Source organism: Gigantopelta aegis, chromosome 1, assembly GCF_016097555.1.
Source record: "Gigantopelta aegis isolate Gae_Host chromosome 1, Gae_host_genome, whole genome shotgun sequence".
NCBI lineage: Eukaryota > Metazoa > Mollusca > Gastropoda > Neomphalida > Peltospiridae > Gigantopelta > Gigantopelta aegis.
The window spans coordinates 3,725,670-3,749,922 of record NC_054699.1 but is presented as its reverse complement, the minus strand read 5'-3'; the positions used below and the strand labels follow the sequence as shown (position 1 = coordinate 3,749,922).

The window sequence follows — 24,253 nt, the reverse complement described above, 5'->3', positions numbered from 1 at the left end:
CATCTTTATTTCCTCTGCATGTCGGTGCATTGTTTGCCCGTCTTTTTGTCTCTCAAAAGTACACACATAACAGTGAAACCTGTCTAAACCTGACACTAAACAAACCACAATCCTGTCATTTATCATCAGTGTTTCACGATGCCCAATTTTCAAAATTCTAAAATGCGACCCACTAACCACGGATCCTGTCTAAATTCAATTAATATTAGGTTCCTAGCATGATCCTGTTTAGACAGGTTTTACTGTGTACTATTTTCAGTATATGATTTAACATAGAGAAAACATAAAACTGCATAATAAAGTTATGTGAAAATTCACACAAACAGCTAGCCACTCTATCCCAAACTGATCACTCAGCACAAGCGGTGTTTGTGGTAGCTAGAGATTGGGGAAAATTCGGAACATGTCACTGCGTCACTCACTGTCTCATGCTGCTCATATCATTTCAATAATCACATCACACAATAAGGAACAAACAGAAAGAAAGTTGGTCTCTGGTCAGACCAAAGTTCAAGCAGAACTGATGCCACAATGCAGCTTTTTTCTTCTTTTTTTTTCCTCATTTTTTTTTAAAAGCATAGATTGCAGAGAAAAGGTGGGTATATTTGAAACTGAAATAAAGAGCATATTTAAACTGAAATTGGAATGCAAGTCCTAGTTCATCCGCGATGGCATTTTAGCTCCAAATGCGATTTTACGTCATAGCAAGAAAAGCCTGGGGGATTTTAATTTTTTTTTAAATGTTGACGTGACGTCAAAATCGATGCGTGCGCTGACCAGAGATGAGAAATTAATTTTGTTTGGCCTATCATCAGTTATCAACAACTAGATTTATCTACACATTTAACACGTCTTGTTTAACAACACCACTAGAGCACATTGATTAATTAATCATAGGCTATAGGATGTCAAACATTTGGTAATTTCAACTTGTCTTCAGAGGAATCTTGCTACATTTGTCCATTAGCAGCAACAAATCTTTTGTATGTACCATCCCACAGACAGGATAGCACATACCATGGCCTTTGATATAGCGCAATGTATGGTTGGTTGGTTACTTGACTTTATTTCTTTATCATGTACTGTAACACGCATTTAATTGTAAAGGTAACTTTCCACTGTTTCAAACATTCAAGGTGGGAGAATGTGTTTTAAAAGTGCCTGGAGAAAATTTAGGATGGTAAAACTGGAATGACATGTGCCAGGAAGATGACAATGCTTATACTGGACATGAAATACTGTAGATGATTAATAATAAAACATAGCAGTAAAACAAACCTACAACCTTATTGGTGTCACTAAAATCAAGAGGATTGCTACACTTTGCTTTCTATAATTATTATTTTGTTTTTACCTATAAAGCATTAAAGAAATCATGGTAAAATTATTTATGTTTTCACCTCTACTATCTACCAAGTTGATTAAAGAAACATGGTAAAATTATTTATGTTTTCACCTCTACTATCTACCAAGTTGATTAAAGAAACATGGTAAAAATTACATATACTTTACAATAATTTTGATAATGTACCAGCGAAATGAACTAGCAAATCAAACTACTGAAGGCACGAGAATATGGAACGAAAAATCAGCTTGAGCAGTAAGAAAATTGAATAAATTCTGAAGTTGCAGATAAGTCAAAATCGATTGTTAGTACAAGTGAACAAAACAAATTTAGTACATTAACCTGTTTAATGTGAGAAAATAATTAAGTTATATAAAGTGTTAATTTGAAAAGGTTTTAAACTTTTGTTACATTTTAAAATAAATTAAAATAAATAAAATAATAAATGTTATATATTTAAATACCATATTAATATTTGTAAAAATGTTAATTTAAAAAAGTATTTTTTGGTTTCAACTTATTTGCTTGATTAACACATTAATGCATGTAATCTTTTAAAAATATTTAGTTTAACAAGGTGAAAACTCACATCCCCGTGTTTTAATAGGGATGTTAATATAAAATTATGTGATGTGGGTGTGGGTAAAATAGGAAAGTGATGTTTTTGTTAAATACTACCTCTTGCACAGTCTCCTTAGGAATCGACGGCGCTGGGCGCCTTGGAACAATAGGACTAACTTTTATCTAAAACACAAGCATGCATACATCATTTTCAAACAGTGCCTGGAGCATCTCCGGGAGGGTATCCATGACTGGTACAATTTAAAAGGAAAAACCCCTAACACAATACTAGGTACTCCCTTGTGTATTCACTATACTCACTCATCACTTTAGTCACTGTCACCAGGTCGATCAGCTTTCCACCGTTTATACCAGTGTTTTTCCCCCACCCCCACCAACCCACCTCTAACACAATACTAGGTACTCCCTTGTGTATTCACTATACTCACTCATCACTTTAGTCACTGTCACCAGGTCGATCAGCTTTCCACCGTTTATACCAGTGTTTTTCCCCCACCCCCACCAACCCACCTCTAACACAATACTAGGTACTCCCTTGTGTATTTACTATACTCACTCATCACTTTCGTCACTGTCATCAGGTCGATCAGCTTTCCACCGTTTATACCAGTATTTTTCCCCCACCCCCACCAACCCACCCCTAACACAATACTAGGTACTCCCTTGTATATTCACTATAGTCACTCATCACTTTCGTCACTGTTATCAGGTCGATCAGCTTTTCACCATTTATACCAATGTTTTCCCCCCACCCCCACCAACCCACCCCTAACACAATACTAGGTACTCCCTTGTGTATTTACTATACTCACTCATCACTTTCGTCACTGTCATCAGGTTGATCAGCTTTCCACCGTTTACACCAGTGTTTGTACCCCACACCCACCCACCCCTAACACAATACTAGGTACTCCCTTGTGTATTCACTCATCACTTTCGTCACTGTCACTGTCATCAGGTCTGTCAGCTTTCCACCGTTTATACTAGTGTTTTCCCCCCACCCCCACCAACCCACCCCTAACACAATACTAGGTACTCCCTTGTGTATTCACTATACTCACTCATCACTTTCGTCACTGTCACTGTCATCAGGTCGATCAGCTTTCCACAGTTTATACCATATTAATATTTGTAAAAATGTTAATTTAAAAAAGTATTTTTTGTTTTAATTGGGATGTTAATATAAAATTATGTGATGTGGGTGTGGGTAAAATAGGAAAGTGATGTTTTTGTTAAATACTACCTCTTGCACAGTCTCCTTAGGAATCGACGGCGCTGGGCGCCTTGGAACAATAGGACTAACTTTTATCTAAAACACAAGCATGCATACATCATTTCAAACAGTGCCTGGAGCATCTCCGGGAGGGTATCCATGACTGGTACAAGTTAAAAGGAAAAACACACAATAAAAACACAAAGTTTGTATTCATGGGCAAGCTTTCTGCCAGAAAATAATTGAAGAGAACGTAATAAAAATGAAACAGATCACACATGCTCCTATTAAGTGCTCATGGGGTTCAAGTTCTTTTAAAACTGGACATTACATTCCGAGTACTTTGAAAGATTTTTAACAGCAATTCTCTTAAGTACTATAATCTTTCAAATCAAATTATGAAAATTTATGCATTAATTTGTAAGATTTTAAGATACATAATTTTACCCTCTGGCAGAAAACCCTGATAGGATGCGAACCTACTACATCAATTAACAAAGCATTCAACAGCCCATCATACTAATCAGATCATCTGCACATCATTATGATTATTTCAGTTATTTAGTGTTTAACAATATTTTTGTAAGCCAGACTATGCACAGAATACATGTATATTCAACAATTTAATAAAGGGTCGGTAGATGTTTTGATCATTTTTCACAAGTGCTATGTTACGTTAACAACAGCCACCTATAACAGGGCACAATATTTGACGCGAACCGCAGTTCTGTTCGCATGTCGGTTACGCAAAATTAAATTTACGAGAACCGCAAAATGGTTACGTCATGACCAGTAAACGTTCAGAAATTAAAACTTGAAAACTTCACGATTACAGGACGTTTATTCACGCAGACATACTACTAGTATTTCGACTAATGTTTTAGGCTGAATTTTAGATACTTGATGCGCAGCAAATCAGTAAACAACGTTATATTTCAACAGTTGTAATTTACAACCAGTCTAAAGTAAATGTTCAGTATAGAGTCGAACCAAAAGTTTTAAAGAAATGTGCTCAGACCGCTGGGGACGGCTAAATTATCTCCTGCTATTTTATCTAAAGGAATATATGTAGACATAATATTGGATGCCTATAATTTTACATATGTTAAAAACAGTTTTAACGTAAACAGGAATCCAAAAGTGTCACAAAAATTGAAAACATCGCATAATGAGCTTTAAAAAACAAACATTTGGAACGTCACTGTAGTATATAAGTACCATCGATAAAGTGAAAGTAGCGTAACCAGCGCAAAACGAAAAAAGGAATCCCTTCAAATAATTATGTATCTATTTCAAAGGCGTAGCGCCCATTACGCACATTACGAATGTGCGTAATGCAAAAACATAATCCGGAAATAGGTCGAGGATGTATGTAATTGTTCTATAAAATATCCTCTTAAAAGTGACTAGAAAAAAGATAGAAAAAAAATGCCTCCGAAAAGGTTCAGAATGCTTCTGCAGCGGTTCTGAGTTTCAAGATTTTCACAGAGGGAGGCCTCCCGAATCCCCCAGCTCGGGCACGCCTTTGGTGTGCGTAATGCTAGAAAAATGTGTGGTTACGCCCCTGTATTTTGTTTCAGTACTGGCGCTGATATTCAGTTCTTTTATAATATTATTTACTTTAGCAAGCATTAAAGACATTTTTTTTGGTAAAATGTTTTCTTTTGTATTTGTTTTAACTTTATGTTTGAGCTAAAAACTATGTATTTAAAATATAAATTCAACGTAATTTTGTGGTAACCAATCAGGTAACCCACGGGTTACGCAAATATAATTCACGTAACCGAACAACTGGTTACCTAGGTAAAAACCACGTGAACCGACTTCCGGTTACCTCACATTTCGAAATATTGTCCCCTGCTATAAGATCAATAAATATAAAATTTTTGTACAAGTGACGCTTGTATATGTAAATGACTGTATATCAATTATCTCAAAATACCCATGGCATCTCAAAATACCCAGGTAACCAGTTACCAATAATCATAACAAAGTAACACAGTAAAACAAAGGTAAAACAATGTAAAACACACAATAGGGCATGCCGAGCCAGTACCAGACTATAATGTGTTTTATACTAACCTCATCATTGCCATTCATGATGATCTTCTGACGATCTATTTCTTTTATTGTGTTGATCCAGTTGATTGTGTGGTGATCGTCGTCACTGTTTGTGTCGGATCTGCAACACATACGACACATGCAAGTTTAGATTTAGCTAGTAAACGCTTAACCTCACCCCAGCACAGAAAATACATCGGCTACTGGGTGTCAAACTGAAGTAAATGTATAAATTAAGTGTTGAATTCAAGAGTTAAATTAAGTGATGAATTCAAGAGTTAAATTAAAACACCTTAACTTTTGGAATTTTGTTTAACGACACCAGCACATCGAGCCGAATTACTGGGGATGGCAACGCCCCCAAACAATCCAGAAATCAATACACAATAATAGTCTTCTCCAACTAGACATAAAGAACACTTTTGAAGTAAAAAAGGGCATGTTTCTGGGGGTTTTGGAGGAGGCAAGCCAAACTGTTAATCCTGTGAGTGGCTCCTTAATACAAAATCTAGTATCAGACAAAACAAACTAACTTTTTCCAAGCTGATTTATTTTTTTAGCTATAGTGCATTCAATTATTAACTTAGGGTGTCGTTAAACATTCGATCATTCATTCATTTACTGAACCTATCTTAAAAAAAATAAAAATATTTTAACAAAAGATTTTCAAGAGTGAAAAATTCAGTGAACGAGTAGAAAAAATATACTGATCTAATCTCAAGTTATAACAAAATCTACTTTCTACTTACATACTATTTTGTCAGCACAATCTAGATGAGATTTATAAATGAATAACTATCTCACACCAGCACTGCATGTATGACCCCCCCCCTCCCCGAGTATGATGAACTGTGGAACATGCGATTGTTGGTGTTGAAAGACGGGTATGGAATAATATTTAGCAGGTTCATACTAAAGGGGGAAGAGGAGGGTGTGTGTGTGATAGGTGCATATTTACTCTTGCTTGAGCAACATTTTTAAAGATAAAGTTTGTTTTATTTAACAACACCACTAAAGCACATTGATTAATTAATTCTGACATGTAGTCATCTGAGGAATTCCGCTACATTTTTCCTAATGCAGCAAGGGATCTTTTATATGCACTTTTCTATAGACATAAAACACATACACGGCCTTTGCACAGCTGTGGTGCACTGGTTGGAACGAGGGAAAACTGACTGACATAAATCCCGCCCCCAGTGAAGGGTGTGTGCAATGGGTGCATATTTACTCTTACTCACGGAGATTTTTTAAAGAACACATTATTGGGTCAACATTTACACGCCCCCACCACCAACTTAAAATTAATTTTTGCTGCTAAAGATCTACAAAGTATGCTTAAAATATATTCTCATTCTCATTTGCATATCCTACATTAGCTGTGCAGTACTGGTTGGAAAGGAAAATCATTTGGCCCACCAAGTGGAGTTGATCCTACAAACCATAGCATTCCAAGTGAACACTAGGTTACATAACATATTTTATTATTTGCAATCACTTGGGGTCATAATTTTTTCAAGTGATTCATGTCCCCTCTTCAACTCTATATAAGAAAGAGATGTGTGAGGGGCTTGAACAAAAAAGCTTTCCACCGTTCATACCAGTGTTTGTCCCCCACCCCCACAACCCCTACCCACCCCTAACACAATACTAGGTACTCCCTTGTGTATTTCACTGTACTCACTCATCACTGTCATCAGGTTGATTAGCTTTCCACGGTTTACACCAGTGTTTGTACCCCACACCCACCCACCCCTAACACAATACTAGGTACTCCCTTGTGTATTCACTCATCACTTTCGTCACTGTCATCAGGTCTGTCAGCTTTCCACCGTTTATACTAGTGTTTTCCCCCCACCCCCACCAACCCACCCCTAACACAATACTAGGTACTCCCTTGTGTATTCACTCATCACTTTCGTCACTGTCATCAGGTCTGTCAGCTTTCCACCGTTTATACTAGTGTTTTTCCCCCACCCCCACCAACCCAACCCTAACACAATACTAGGTACTCCCTTGTGTATTCACTGTACTCACTCATCACTTTCGTCACTGTCACCAGGTCGATCAGCTTTCCACCATTTATACCAGTGTTTTTCCCCCTCCCCCACCAACCCACCCCTAACACAATACTAGGTACTCCCTTGTGTATTCACTATACTCACCCATCACTTTCGTCACTGTCACTGTCATCAGGTCGATCAGCTTTCCACCGTTTATACCGGTCTATCAGTTCCATGAGGTAGGCCGTCTTCTTAGCTCTTTTAATAAAAGGATGCCGCAACAATTCCTTTGCTGTGGGCCTCTGCAAATTGAAGGACAGGTTACATACATTTTATATTTAATTTCAAATACATATATTTTCCAAGCTCTTCTAATAAAAAAAAGCCACAACCATTCTTTTGCTGTAGGCCTCTGGTAAATGAATCACAGGTTACATACATTTTAATTTCAAATATATATATTCTAAGCTTTTCTAGTAAAAGGAAGCAGCAACCAGGGTTTAAAAAAATTGCTGTCTTTTGAAAGGATTATTTTTGGCATTTATATTTTTTTTGCAAGAGTTACCGATTTATATTTTTTTTGCAAGAGTTACCGATTTAAAAATGCCATAGGCAGCCTAAACATTGCTGTAGGTAAAAAATTCTAAAATTTGAGCCCTGTTAAAATATTCTACATCATGCAATAGTAACACTAAGGCATATTTTTTTACTATTAGAGCCATTTTTGATAACTAAAATCAGACATTATTTAGATCTTATTGTTTAGATTATCCATTTCCGTACATTCAAAGTGTTTTTGGTCATCCTGGTGTTTTTAATATAACAAAATGCATCGGTCATATTTTTAAAAATGCACGTGCGTCTGCGAAGTAACAGTTATGGAGTCGAGGTTTGGTCTATTTTTATAGGGTATTTCAAAGTCACAGACTAATGTTTCACTCTATTATAACTTTATCCAAATGTGTTACAGGTTTGTAGATTAACTAAACTTAGTGTTAATTTTCACGGGTTGAAACTAGGGTCTGTCCCTTTAAGCCTTTCAGACTCCCACTGTCTTCAAAGTGCCCCAGGAATTGATATATTTGACAGTTAAACAAAGGATAAGTTTACAGATGGTTATTTGATAATAACTTATTTATTATTCATAGTAGAAGACTGTTTCAAGCATATCTGTAAACATAAATCAATTTTCTATGAGAAGGAGCTCATTATTATACATATATAGAGGTATATTAAACAAAATCACTAGTTATAAAAACATACCAAATTTCTATGAAAATGTGTAAATGAATAAACCCATTTAGAAAATCTCTCCAACCACGTGCAAATCTTGAAAGTGGTATGTCATCTTGAATTCGTGATAGTATTTCAGCTAGTGGAATTCCACTGGAATTATCACTCTTACATTCCAATAAAACACCACTATCGCGGTCATTTTCCGTGAAGGTCGTATTATAGAAAATGGATGTCACCATTGCAGTTAACCAGGAGTTATAGAATATTTTTAAAATTCACTTGCCATAGTGCCAGTGGATTTGAAAATTCACTGGCCATGGTAAAAAATTCACTTGTCCAATTTTAACTGTTGATAAAACAAAAAAACTTAATTCAAATAATTAACTTTTTAATGTCCATTTTTCATACTGAGATCATGTTTAATCAATTTGTCAATTTACACAACAGATAGGCTCATTGGGCATGCTTTATGGTTTGTTTAGAAAAATATGCAAATAATTTTCATCAGTTCAGAATAAAGTTACCGTACTTTTTAAATAATTGTTTTCACTAAAACCACTTAAGTTATAAAAAATAATCCATGTTACTGAGATATTACAACAATTAACAGCATTATTTATTGACTTATGAATGGGAACTCACCCCCCACCCACCCCCTCAAAAAACAAAGAGAAAAGAAACCTTTATTAGCATAAAGTGTACATGTATTGCAGTTTAAGGCTTACCACCACCACCCCCCCCCCCCCTCACCACCCAACACACACACCATATTAGTAATTTTTCAATTTGGGTACTTTGTTAAATTTATCTATTTCATGATACTGTGTTCCTAAGCTTTTTAAAAAACTTTTTTGCAATTTATGTCATATTTTATAAATTAAATTAATAATTTACACATTTAAAGTAAATTTAAATAGTGACATGCAACCTTTAAAACTAATAAAAGACTGGTTACCGTTTTGCATATTATTAGTATTAGGGTAACAACTCTTTGGATTTCAGTGTAAAAAACAAAATGGCGGCAAAACAATGAACTTTTGTTTTCCAATGTTTACACTTTTTAATAAAGTTATATCAGTAGGTATATTGATGTCATGGATGGGTCAGAGATTACTGGTGGCCAACTATTTGTTTGTGAAATACTGCATGTGATAGCAAATCGAAAGAGGTGACTTGTAGATGTTTTTTTTGTTTTTGTATGATTGTAGGACATAGCGCTGTAGTTTTTTTTTTTTTTTTTTTTTTTTTTTTAGTTTACCACTTGCCATCGGGATTGCACAAAGTAACTTTTACTGGCCCGAATCCAAAAACCTCGGGCCTCGGGCCACCGTATTCTAGAAGGCCTGCGTTAACAGAACAGTTATACCAAATAGGCTTAAAAGTTCTGAATAAATGAGCACATTCTCACGGCAAACCATGTAAAACGTCTACAGGATGTTGTTGTTAGCACTGCTTCTATTGCGCATGTCAACCTGTGACAAATTTGGAGGTAAATACGAACTGAAAACACACAACGGGATTTCCCATTCTATAGTCTGAACGGTGATTTTTTTTAACAGGATTTCCCATTCCATAGTCGGAAAGGGTTAACAAAGTACTTACTTATACAAAAACTTGTTCAACATTTGTTCGGTTCCAATTGATGTTTGTCACTTTATTATTTACTAATTTGTGTGTTGGAGTATGTAAGCCGTAAACTATAATACATGTACACTTTTGCTGATAAAATTGTAAATTTTTTTAGAAGGGTATGAGTCCCCCCATTTATAAGTGATAAAGCATAATTTAATGCTTTTAATTGTTGTACTTAGGTAACTTTATTGTAAACTGATGAATATTTATAGCATGTTTTTCTAGACAAACGATAAAGTATGCCTAATCGGCCTGTGTTGCGTAAAATGACAGACAGACTGATCAGACAGGATTTCAATTAATCAATATATCAAATTGTACACTAAAAGGTTATTTATTTTCAAATTTTATTTAATGGTTTTTATTTTATTAACAGATAAAACTGGGTAAGTGAAGTTTGAAGAGTGGCCAGTGAATTTTCAAATCCACTGGTCCCCATGGTAAGTGAATTTAAAACAAATTCCAGAAGCCCTGATAAAGGTGTGATGATTCACCAACACCACTAAGTGCAGCAAAAGCTTCAGCTGGCACCTCATTTGAAATTGGTGGGATGACATCTACAGTTATGTCCCTTTAGTTTAATAACAACAATTTGATTAAATTAAATCAATCATTATTCATTAAGAATATTTTGTTTCAAAAATGATTTAATTTAAAACAATAAATACTAACATTAATAATAATCTATAATGGCACTTAAAAGTATTTATGTTCAAACACACATTGTTAAATATAAAATTGGTGATGCCAATAATAACTGATATAAATCATGCTGCAATTCCAGTATTGTAATGAGCATTTTGTCTCATCCTTCGTGCTACCCTGGTGTATGAAAACTCAATAATGATAGTAAAACTGTAAACAATTTATACATCAATTTAAAGACACTATCCCAAACTTGTTGCCTTTGTACAATGTTTGTGGCATTTTTAAACAATAAAATGTTACATTTTCTTGCTCAGAATATTATTATTTGTATATTCAATGAGAAAAAAAACCCCAAAAAAATCTTAACACTGGTGATAAACACAAAAAATTGACCCCATCTCAACAACTGTCAGCAAAAAAATAATATCAATATCCGTAAAAAAAAACCCTGTTGATTTTGCCTGGGATGCTTTTATCAACATTTTAGGGTTTATATTTATGCTGGAATTATCCCACCTTCCTCCCTAGCATATGGTTGTACACTTATGAAAATGCTGATCATTGTAAAGTTTCAAATATTTGTTGCATGGCTCTATTAGGCAGGGTTTCTGCCAGAGGGTAAACGGGTATGGCACCATAGCCAAATGTTTTAGTAGATTTAAAAAAAAAAAAGTTAACCTTTTAACAAAATTAAGTACTTGTCATTACTGTATGATTTTCTTAACCCTAACCCTAAACATAACCCATTTTCTTTCTGGGGGAAGTGCCCCATTCCCCCTGTTGACTGCTTGCATTCAATTCCAAAGCACCATACTCCAAAATTTCTTTCTGGCAGAAACACTGTTAGGCCACAATGAAATAAAACCCTAGATTTTCATCCCTGTCTGCCCCAATGATAATGGACTGGCCACTTTTTTAAAATTGCTCCCTGCCCCTCCTCCCCTCTCCCCAAAAACCCACCACCAAACAACAAAAAAAACCCCAACCAACACATTTTACTCTATATACAATATTTTCAATGTGCAGAATATATAAAATTAAAACATGAATTTCACCTCCCACCACCATTTTAAAACTAAATTGGGACAAAAATCTGTAATTTATTTTATTATGACCTTAACTAGAAACTTATAACAATAGCAGCAAAGTACAGACAATATCTTAAAAAATCGGTAATTTAGTTTATTATGACCTTAACTAGAAACTTATAACAATATCAGCAAAGTACAGACAATATCTTTAAAAATCAGTAATTTAGTTTATTATGACCGTAACTAGAAACTTATAACAATATCAGCAAAGTACAGACAGTATCTTTAAAAATCAGTAATTTAGTTTATTATGACCGTAACTAGAAACTTATAACAATATCAGCAAAGTACAGACAATATCTTTAAAAATCAGTAATTTAGTTTATTATGACCGTAACTAGAACTTATAACAATATCAGCAAAGTACAGACAATATCTTTAAAAATCAGTAATTTAGTTTATTATGACCGTAACTAGAACTTATAACAATATCAGCAAAGTACAGACAATATCTTTAAAAATCAGTAATTTAGTTTATTATGACCGTAACTAGAACTTATAACAATAGCAGCAAAGTACAGACAGTATCTAACCCCCCCCCCCCCCCCCCCCCCCCCCGCCAATAAATATTTTAAAAGAAAATCTGTGGGAGAAAAATAACTTTAAGTACACTCACATTGTTAGGATCCTTATTTAAACAGAGCTCTACAAACTCCTTGAATGATTTGCTGTATCCCGGGCCCGTCAACTGAGGGGGGTTGTTTTTTGGAATAAGGAACAATACCCGCATAGGATGGAGGTCCGAGTTGGGCGGCTCTCCTTTAGCAAGCTCTATGGCTGTAATACCTAAACTCCAAATGTCAGCCTGAAACAGAAAAAAAACAAAAAAAACAAAACATATTGTAGCATACAGGAAACATTTTGTTTTCAAAATTTGATTGGCAACAGTACAAATTAGGAATAAAATTGACAGTCTTTGAAAAGTGTTTGTGTCGTAGTGCCGCAAGTATTATACAGTGAAACCTCTCAAAACTGGACCCCTCCGTAAAATGAAATTCCCTCAAAACCAGACATTTTACAGAGTCCCATTTTAAAAATTAAGACAGAACTTAACCTGTCTAAACCGCATCCCTCTAAAAACCAGACATTTGTCTTGGTTCTAAGGGTGTCTGGTTTAGAGGGGTTTCACTGTAGTAATACAGTTGATTATTTCCACTAGCCCAGACCAAAAATTCACTAGCCAAGACCGGGTGCTAGTGGATTTGTCGAACCCTGAAAATTTATTAGCATCTACTATTTAATGTTTTATACTTCAATAGCCTAGTGAATCACGATGCACTGCTGAACAAAATGTACCTAGATGACAGATTTTGTTTTAAAATGACAGACCTTAGTTTTTAACACTGCAACATATTTTTCACTTTTATAGACCTTTTTGATCATTTAAGTTAGAAGAATTTACATTTTATTATTTAGAATGTTGATTTTTGTACACCTGAAGTGGTTCTGGTCTTCCAGGTTTTTGTAATTCTCTGAAATGCATTTTTTTTATAATTCTAAAAATGCATGTTCGTCTGAGAAGTAATGGTCATCGAGATAAGCTCCAGTTATATATAGATGGTATTTCCCCGCTTAAACATCACCGACTTTAGCTTCTCTCTTTTATAACATTATCTATAGTCCATCCCACTTTTTCATACTATGGAATTTACTATAGGTTATTTATTTCTGAGCCTATTGTTTTCTAAATTGTACATAAAAAATAGTATATTTTTGTTATTTCCAAAACACTTTCACTTTTCTTCTTACATCAAACCAAACTGAAATTAACAAAAAAAAAACACTTTTGTAGAAGGATGGGATGGACTGTAGATGTGCAGTATGTTTGTAGATTAATTAAACTTAATGTCCATTTCCACGGACTGAAACTAGGGTCTGCACCTTTAAATAGTGTAGCTTACTGTGGTTTTACATATTAAAAGTACAGCTTGACTGAACCAATGTGGTTGTTTTCTGTCCCAACCTGTGCCCCACGATTGGCACATTTCCAGTCCAATCCAATCAAAAATGTGGGGGGTTTTCACCAGTACCTCATTTCCTCACTGGCACTAACTAACCTTTGTGTCGTAGGCCGACTGTCGAATGACTTCTGGAGCCATCCAGAAAGGAGTACCCACAAATGTGTTCCGTTTTCCAATCGTGTCCGTCAGCTGACCAGCCACTCCGAAATCAGCTAACTTAACATCGCCATGTTCTGATAACAACACATTGGCAGCTGAAAACAGAAAACAACAAAATTATTAACAAGGGCTTAACAACCACAGTAGAAACAAGGAAACTGATTAGACCTTTTATATATATATATATAAATGGGTATGGTGCCATACCCAAATTGTTTTGCGGATTTTATTTTTTTAAGCTGACCTTTAGACAAAATCAATGACTATCATTATTGTATGATTTTCTTAACCCGAACCTATTTTCTTTCTGGGGGAGGCCCCTAATACCACCTATAGACTGTGGTTGCATTCAGCACACATATAGTAAATATTAAATTTCGTAGTGCCATACCCAAAACTTTCTTTCTGGCATATATATATATATATATATATATATATATATATATATATTAAAGTTTTACTTTTCTTCTTACATCAAACCAAACTGAAATTACTTTAAAATAACATTTTAATAAAATGATGGGATGGACTATAGTTAAAAATCACATGAACTAACTTATTTACCAAAGATTTTAGAAATAATATTATCTGGAAGCATGACCGACTTGGACACACGTTCTGCCCTTTGTCAACTAAGAACTGATTAAACTAGGGGCGAAACGCCTGGCACCATATTATTATTCTATTACCTTTTATATCTCTGTGTAACTTCTTTTCTGAATGAAGGTAGTCTAAGCCCTTTAATATTTCCCTAAGAATAATTGCAATGTCATTTTCACAGAAGGAACCAGCCTTCATTAAATCTAGGGCAGATCCACCACCCAAAAACTCCATGATAATCCATAACTTGGAACCCTGGAAGAAGAGACAACAATATTAGAATGATTCACCATCACATATTACTATACTATGCATGTATGTATACTGACAATTTTTTTTATTACACATTGATTCTAAATGTAACCCCCCCCCCCCCTCAAAAAACCCCAAACCCCAAACCATTAAGCCCCAATCAAAGAAAACCACATTGACCATCCCCACTTGCATGGCAAATTAATGCTGCATCAAATTAAATTTAAAAAAGTAGAAAAATTAAATTCCAGCCATGAGAAAAAATTACCTCCCTTTTTTGTACAAAACCGGTAAGAACAGAAACAAAGCGTCATGCACCCATTTTTATTCTTATTGTAGGGAGGTGGAAAGAGATGTCTTTATTAATACTGACATCATTAAAAAAAAAAAAAAAAACAGCTTTCTTATTCAGCATGCTTTCAAAATAGTTCCATATTTAACATAATTTTTAAAATCGCACATTTCTCAGGTGGGCAATTTAAAGAAAATTGTATTAGACAAATACTAAATGTTGCAACCACTTGGTATAAAAATTAGCCAATGGCTTGTTTGGCATATCCTAAAAGTTGTAGCCATTTAGTATAAAATTAGCAAATGGCTAATCTTGTAGCTACTTAGTATAAAATTAGCAAATGGCTAGTCTTGTAGCTACTTAGTATAACAATTAGCAAATGGCTAGTCTTGTAGCCACTTAGTATAACAATTAGCAAATGGCTAGTCTTGTAGCCACTTAGTATAACAAGAGTACCGGTGAGGTACATGATATACCTGTCAGAAATTTGATGGAAAATATAGACAAATTATTTGATTTACTTGCATCACATGTGATACACCACCATCCCAAGTTGTTTGATGGTCCTGTATGCATCTGTGTGCAAGATATGGTCCATACCAGGATTTACTGTTATGTGCAGTAGACCATGAAAAATAGGTCACAGTGACCTAGTAATAGTACGCTATATACCGCCATACCAGGTTGTTCCTATATGTGAGGTTTGATAGTCCTGTATGCATCTGTATACAAGACATGGTCCAGACAAGGATTTACTGTTATGTGCAGTAGACCATGAAAAATAGGTCACAGTGACCTAGTAATAGTACGCTATATACCGCCATACCAGGTTGTTCCTATATGTGAGGTTTGATAGTCCTGTATGCATCTGTATACAAGACATGGTCCAGACAAGGATTTACTGTTATGTGCAGTAGACCACGAAAAGTAGGTCACAGTGACCTAATAATAGTACGCACCACATCGCCATCTCAGGTTGTTCCTACATGTGAGGTTTAATGGTCCTGTATGCATTTGTATGCAAGATATGGTCTGGACAAGAAACAATTAACAGATGGACGTAGGTACGGACGGACAACTCCATATCATAATATGACCGATCATAGATGGGCATATACAAACTAGCAAATGGATAATCTTGTAGCCACTTAGTATAACAATTAGCAAATGGCTAATCTTGAATGGACCAGGGCTTCTAAATTATGGTAGCCCCACTCAAACGGCAAGTGAGTTTCAGTATTGGGCTAGTAAATAACTACTATCGACATGCCCGATGACTAGTGAATTTTTTGGTCAAATTCTGCATTTAAGAGTAGTATTGTGTAAATATGAATATCCTGCCCCACCCCCCTCAAATCTAAGGATTTTTAAAGCTCCATCTTCTTTAAACAACATATCTGATTATTCCTGTTAGTAAAATTGCATTTACTTAAAAGTAGGGCAAGTTAATTTTTAATCATGGCTAGTACGTTTTTTCTACCACTGATCCCATGGCTAGTGGTTGTTTATAACAATTGTAGAAGCTCTGTGGACAGTTGATCCCTGCAGGTCCTTGTTTGGCAGAGGGGGTGCACTGAGATATGAACCATAATACGTTTAACACAGGACTACACGAAACATTTTGTTTTCAAAATTTCTGTCAGCATCATTTCTAGTCCACTGAAAATTAATTAGCAACTAGTGTTCAATGTCTTAAAATTGTGTAGCAATCTCTGAAACCTGTGTAGCAAATTGCCAAGTGATATTGAACAAAATTTTCCCTAGACTATTTGTATGACATACCTCGAGGTATGAACCAAAGTACTTTGTAACATATTGACTATTTGTACGACATACCTCGAGGTATGAACCAAAATACTTTGTAACATATTGACTATTTGTACTACATACCTTGAGGTATGAACCAAAGTACTTTGTAACATATTGACTATTTGTACGACATACCTTGAGGTATGAACCAAAATACTTTGTAATATAGGGACTATTTGTATGACATACCTTGAGGTATGGACCAAAGTACTTTGTAATATATTGACTATTTGTACGACATACCTTGAGGTATGAACCATAGTACTTTGTAATATAGGGACTATTTGTACGACATACCTTGAGGTATGGACCATAGTACTTTGTAATATAGGGACTATTTGTACGACATACCTTGAGGTATGGACCATAGTACTTTGTAATATAGGGACTATTTGTACGACATACCTTGAGGTATGAACCATAGTACTTTGTAACATATTGACTATTTATAAGACATACCCTGAGGTATAAACCAAAGTACTTTGTAATATATTGACTATTTATACGACATACCTTGAGGTATGAACCATAGTACTTTGTAACATATTGACTATTTATAAGACATACCCTGAGGTATGAACCATAGTACTTTGTAACATAAGGACTATTTGTACGACATACCCTGAGGTATGAACCATAATACTTTGTAACATATTGACTATTTATACGACATACCTTGAGGTATGAACCATAGTACTTTGTAACATATTGACTATTTATACGACATACCTTGAGGTATGAACCATAGTACTTTGTAATATATTGACTATTTATACGACATACCTTGAGGTATGAACCATAGTACTTTGTAATATATTGACTATTTATACGACATACCTTGAGGTATGAACCATAGTATTTTGTAATATATTGACTATTTGTACAACATACCTTGAGGTATGAACCAAAGTACTTTGTAACATAGGGACTATCGCACTGCGAGAGCACCATGATTTCTTGCTGAATGTCTTCAATTTCATCCTCCGCTTCTTCCAAGTCAATGATTTTAATTGCAACCACTTGTTTCGTTTCATTGTCTATTCCTTTGAACACCTCTCCGAAAGAACCTTTACCTATTCTCTCCAACTTGGAGAATCGAACTTCTGGATCGACTGAAATTTTACCCTGAAAATAACAATAAATTGGATAAAATTAATTTTAAACTAAAATATTAAAAAATAACAGATGAATCAATCTAAATATTTAAGACTAGAGTTATGCAGACAGATAGAAAATGTGGTTCTAGCTGAACTGAAATATAGGAAGTAAAATATGAGATCTTTTGTTTTTTTTACATAACAGGCGAAATAACGAGTATAATGAATTAATACCGTAGGATATCAGCTTTATCTGGTGAAGGTAAGAATGGGAAATACCGCGAGGCTTGCCAAGCAGAATTTCCCATTCAGCCTGAACAGGAAAAAGCCGACATCCCACGTCATTAACTAATTATTATTTTTATTATGTAATCCATCAAAACTTAATCAGAAAAAAACCTAGTATTTGTTTATTTGAGCTATATTCTATGATGAACTAAATGTATTTATGCATGACACAATGTCAAAAGTCATAACCTGCTAGTTCATGTATACATTTCTCACTTTGCTTTAATTGGTCATCATAACTGCCAATATAAACAGTGGTTACAGGATAAAAAATATATATGACATGCTAAAAAATAATATGGCAAATTTACAAATAAAAGAAAAAGAAGTTTTATTTTGTTTAACAACACCACTAGGGCACATTGATTTATTAATCATTGGCTATTGGATGTCAAACATTTGGTAATTTTGATATAGTCTTAGAGAGGAAACCTGTTATTTTTTTCAATAGTAGCAAGGCATCTTTATATATGCACTTTCCCAGTCAGGATAGCATATACCATAGCCTTTGATATACCAGTCATGCTCTGGCTGGAACAAGAAATAGCCTGATGGACCCACGGACGGAGGCAAAGCTATAAATGAAACAGCTTTTATTTGTGAGGGGAAAGAACATGAGTATGTCGTCACACCCATCAAATTGATCTGAAGGAATCAATGATGCAAACCACTGTGCCATTACTTTGAAGAAACCGCACATCTAATTATTTTCAAGTTAGTCATTTTAATTTACTGTATACACTCTGCAATGCAGGGGACAATATATCAAAATCTTAGGTAACCATGAGGTAACCAAGTAACCGTTTGTTCGGTTATGTGAATATAATTCTCTTAACTGACACATTAGGCCTACCTAACCCTAAAACACTTGAACTACGGTTCTGTGCTACATTGGTGGTTCAAATGTATTTAAAAACAAACTGATTTTCTCTTTCATTACTGATATACATGTATGGCACCTTTAATATTAGAATGTAATTTTCACCACGAAACCGACTGACGGTTCTCGTGATTTTGAAGTTGCATAACTGAAACGTGAACAGAACGGTTCTTGTGAAATATTGTGCCCTGCAATGACAACTTCCTTAATGTAGGTTATAAATCAGTATCACTTGAGACCTGTAATCATATTCAAGGGTGTTGTTCCCCTGATTATTGTGAGTAGTATGACTTCCCCATTCTCAACATTTTGAAGAGTGCATATTTTCATGGTTCTGTTTCTTTTTGTCAAAAATTAATGTCTGTTGAAATATGACACGTTGAATTGAAATAATCATTCTGATAGAACTGTTAAAGCAGCATGTCCCCTTACCAAGGCCAACAAAATTTAATATCTCCCGAGTTCAAGTGCAAGTTCAAATGTTCAAGTCACTAAGAAACTTCATCCGTAATTGTACATGATAAAGCTATACACAAAATGCCAGCTGAGGTATTGTGAAAACAATTTGAGAAACTATATATGGGAGAGATAGACAGCTGGGACAGAAATACAGATGGAAAGAAAGAAATGTTTTATTTAACGACATACTCAACATATTTTATTTACAGTTATATGGCATCAGACATATGGTTAAGGACCACACAGATATTGAGAGAGGAAACACGCTGTCGCCACTCCATGGCCTACTCTTTTCGATTAGCAGCAAGGGATCTTTTATATGCATCATACCATAGACAAGATAGCACATACCACGTCCTTTGATGTACCAGTCGTGGTACACTGGCTGGAACAAGAAATAGCCAAATGGGCCCACCGATGGGGATTGATCCCAGACCGACCGCACATCGAGCGAGTGCTTTACCACTGGGCTATGTCCTGCCCTCTCATGTGTTTGAGAACACATCATGGGGTTTGGTATTTTGTCTTTAAAATCAATCCATGTTGCCTGTTTTTTGTGTGCTTTTGCTTTTGCTGTAGTTTGGTTGGTTGGTTTTGTTTGACAGTTTGTTTCTTTTCTTTTTTTGGTTCATATATTTATACTTATACCTGATTAAATTGTATAATACACGACAGTAGACCTGTACCTCTGCTCAACGAGTAAGGCAGAAACAAAACCCATTAATTATCAGTATATAACAGGATGGAAAGGTAATCGTTAGTAGCATAATGCTGCTAGGTGCATTTAAAGTTATTTTTTTTTTACATTTGTCAATTATTTTATTGCGAGATGATATTATGCCCCAAGTCATGTTTCAAAGAACCACAACAAAAAACCACAACATAAACTAGGTCAAAGACTCACACTGATATAATGTGATCATACATAAATTCACGTGTTTAAGAATACATCATGGGGGTCTGATATTTGTATGGCTGAATGAATGAATGAATGAATATTTAAGGACACCCCAGCACAAATATATGGAAATATTATTTATACAATTATGTGAAAAAACCAGTCTAAAGAGCTGTGTGTAAAAGTACAATACAAAGACAAATATCAAGGTAAGTATATTTTAAAATTTGGTATAGAAATCAATGTTTTAAAAACTTCAAAATTATAGTCTTTATATTCACCAAATGTTGCCAGGTTTTTGTGTGATTTTTAAAAAAAGGTTTGCTGTTGCTTCCTTGGGTGGTTTTGTTTAATTGTTTGTTTTCTTCTTTTTGTTAATAATCATTTGTTTATAAAATGCAGGTTTAGTACACACTTACGAATACTTAAGAGAGGGCAGGGAACATGATAAAGTATTAAAATGACATGTGACACACAATTTTTTATTTTTAAAAATATATATATATATAGCACGAGCGTAGGAAGGTGCCAAAAAGTGAGGGGGCACACTTTTATATTTACACACTTTTACACTATTATACAGCAAATATAAAGCGAAATATCTGAAAAGTGGAGGGGCACTTGCCCCCCCCCCCCCCCCCCCCCCCCTTTCCCTACGCCAGTGTATAGTTCGGATGATGATCATATCCACAACCAGTGAATACCACTCAGTTAACAATTCCAGGGACAGACCCTAGTTTTTAAACACTAAAGCGTATTTTTCACTATTAGATCATGATCACTGAAATCAAACATTACTTATATTGTATTCTTTAGATTGTCCATTTTCGTAGAACCGACGTGTTTCTGGTCATCCTGGTGTTTCAAATACCACAAAATGAATTTTTTTCATATTTTTAAAAATGCACGTATTTTTTAAGGATATTTCCTGGTTTTAACACTCTTGTTTCACTCTGTTGTAACTTTATCCAAACAAGTTACATGTTTGTAGATTAACTATAACTTAGTGTACATTTTTTACAAGTTGAAACCTTGTACCTTCAATAATGACTACTTCATGTCTATAATATTCTTAAATACACATTGAAATATGAAACAGAATACACATGCATACTATGTCTTTAATTTTAGGACTGTCACACCACGTTGCTAGGTTACCACATTTTATGTGCCCAATAACCTAGCCGGCAACTAATAAATTGTAAAAATGTTCTGACCCTGGCAATTTATTATCAGTGGGTCAGACTGAACTTGTATTGTCTTGTCAAAGCTTGTCACAAGAGTTGGGAGTATTTATGAACAGATCAATCAGCAAAGAAATGTACACATACCATATATGGCAATAAATACCATTACCATACTAGAACTTCTACATACAACTATCTAATATCACTGCATGTTATTAATACAACTTGTGACACACTCTTTGTTAATGGCAAATACACCTACTTCCTGGATGCCAGTGATAGTCGTAAGTGACCTGGTGTTATCTATAGGTGACGTTATCTTAGCACTCCTATCGAATATGTACAGAACAGCCATTCAACCAATATGACTGTCCACCTATAGCCGGTGTGTAATAAAATAAAAACCTATACACACAATATTCTTGTTGGGTGGTTAATACTTTTTTATGTTTATACTGAGAGGCATAAATAACGCAATGGGTATTTCGCGATATTTTTTCGTGTATAAATGTCATGTCATATATACAGTGAAACCTGTCTAAACCGGACCCTGAACAAACTGGAATTCTGCCAAAATCAGCCAAGTTTCATGGTCCCAAATTTTCTAAATTCTAAAATGTTGACCCTTTAAACACCTGACCTTTTCTAAATCGGATAAATATTGGGTCCTAGTTTAGACCGGTTTCACTGTATATTAAGCAAGAGTACCAGACTTCCCTTCCTCCTCCTCTTTTTCTCTATGTCTATCTTTCTTTCTTTTTTTACTCTGCCTCTTGCTCCTGACGCGATGTCAAACTGACAATGTGCTAAACACCAAACAGCCATAGCAGGTCTCAAAACAGCGGCCTGCGAAAAGCAGTCCATTTTAAGACCTAGAAGGTTAAATAAAAAAAATCTATTTAAGGATGCACCCAACAAATTTTAATTACAGTTATATGGCGTCAGACATACGGTTAAGGACCACACAGATACTGAGGGAGGAAACCCGCTGTTGTCACTTCATGGGCTACTCTTTTCGATTAGCAGTAAGGGATCTTTTATATGCACCATCCCACAGGCAGGGTAGTACATACCACAGCCTTTGATATACCAGTCGTAGTGCACTAGCTGGAATGAGAAATAGCCCAGTGGGCCCACCGACGGGGATCGATCCTAGACCGACTGCTTTAGCACAGGGCTATGTCCCGCCCCTTTTCAAGAGAGAGACATTATGTACCATATCATTTTTAATTTACCTTCCACTCATCTCATGCTCGTCTTATTTCCAGCAGGACATATTTGTTCTTAGCAGGACCATATTTCGTTTGGCTTGCCATTTTAAAAAATAAAATAACAGCAGGCCATATTTTAAATAAAATGAGCTTATCATGAAATAAATTGTGCATTAAAAAAAAAAAAATGTTGAATCACACCCTGTCCCGTGTGACAGGGCTATGTTGACACACCAATTGAAAACCTCTGGATTACCTTATCTACCGCCTATATCCTCACAACACACCTATGTGATATTTATGGTATTCCATATCTAGTGTAAAACTAATTTGCATGTTAAGTTGCTCAAGAGTCAGACAAGTTCAAAATAAATCAATGCTACTTTAAGCTGTGGAAAATTCCTTCTAACATCCGTATCACCAACCAGAGCCAGTATTCGATATAAGCCAACTCTGATAAACAAAATGTACCTCAATGGTTATTCAGTGCACACATGTGAAACTGTTCAATGCAGTTTTAGTTTTATTAATCCTTGCACTTGAATAATTATAGGATATTAAACAAGCTTCCATTTCGTATCATGTTTATGTTCTGAGTGAAATAATGTTTAATTGTCACGCGAGCTTTAGTGAGTGATAATGAAAATTATATCACAAGGGACATACACATGATTCAAAATGGTAGCGACTTTAATGTCCTATTTATTACCCATAATCGATCTTAATTTATATCACTCAACTCGTTTTGTTGACGTTCCTGTAAGGTTGTAGTGTGCCAACCGATGACGTCATTGTGTGACGTCAAAGTGTTACGTCTAACTTGGCGTTCTATTGGGACGTACCACTTTGATATCTACCAAGATATTTTTAACCATATGAGCAATAAAACAAACTATTTATACAGACAAAAGAAAATATAGGCAGACAAGCAGATTTTCTGATATACCTGTCTGTTGGACTAATAAATAAATGAATGTACTAATGTTTAACGACACCCCATCATACAGAACACATTGGCTATTGCGTATCAAAAAAGGTTAAGTACGTAAAAAAGTGATGATCAAATCTCTGGAGTGAATCCACTACACCACTTACTTCTTTCTCTCACTAACCACTAACCATCTGTCCTAGACAGACAGCCCAGAGTGCTGAGGTGTGTACCCAGGACAGTGTGCTTGAACTTTAATTGGATATAAGCACGGATATAACTATAAATGAATCAATGAATGAATCTTCTGGTCATTTCTATCACTGAGAGAAACTGTTTAGGTCATTCATTTTGGAAAAGAAGGGGGAAGGGAAAGGGGATGGGGAGAGGGAGGGGCAGCGGGGTCAGAAGATTATAAATA

The 24,253-nt window shown here is 35.2% G+C and overlaps 1 protein-coding gene across 11 annotated transcripts in view; it reads right to left on the bottom strand.

The window, feature by feature from the left end:
* LOC121369360 (serine/threonine-protein kinase 25-like) overlaps nt 1-24,253 on the bottom strand; it is a 101,818-nt gene that overhangs the window by 35,605 nt on the left and 41,960 nt on the right. For 7 of the 11 annotated variants that reach the window (XM_041494405.1, XM_041494425.1, XM_041494477.1 and 4 more), the window contains 7 exons: nt 17,776-18,009; nt 14,621-14,786; nt 13,869-14,026; nt 12,428-12,616; nt 7,367-7,506; nt 5,223-5,322; nt 3,171-3,236 (listed from right to left, as the gene is read on the bottom strand). In XM_041494405.1, coding sequence (XP_041350339.1) covers nt 3,171-3,236; nt 5,223-5,322; nt 7,367-7,506; nt 12,428-12,616; nt 13,869-14,026; nt 14,621-14,786; nt 17,776-18,009 — 1,053 coding nt within the window. Of the gene's footprint in view, nt 1-2,023; nt 2,090-3,170; nt 3,237-5,222; nt 5,323-7,366; nt 7,507-12,427; nt 12,617-13,868; nt 14,027-14,620; nt 14,787-17,775; nt 18,010-24,253 lie in introns of all 11 variants that reach the window. The other 4 variants (XM_041494415.1, XM_041494458.1, XM_041494433.1 and 1 more) reach the window with 2 other exon arrangements.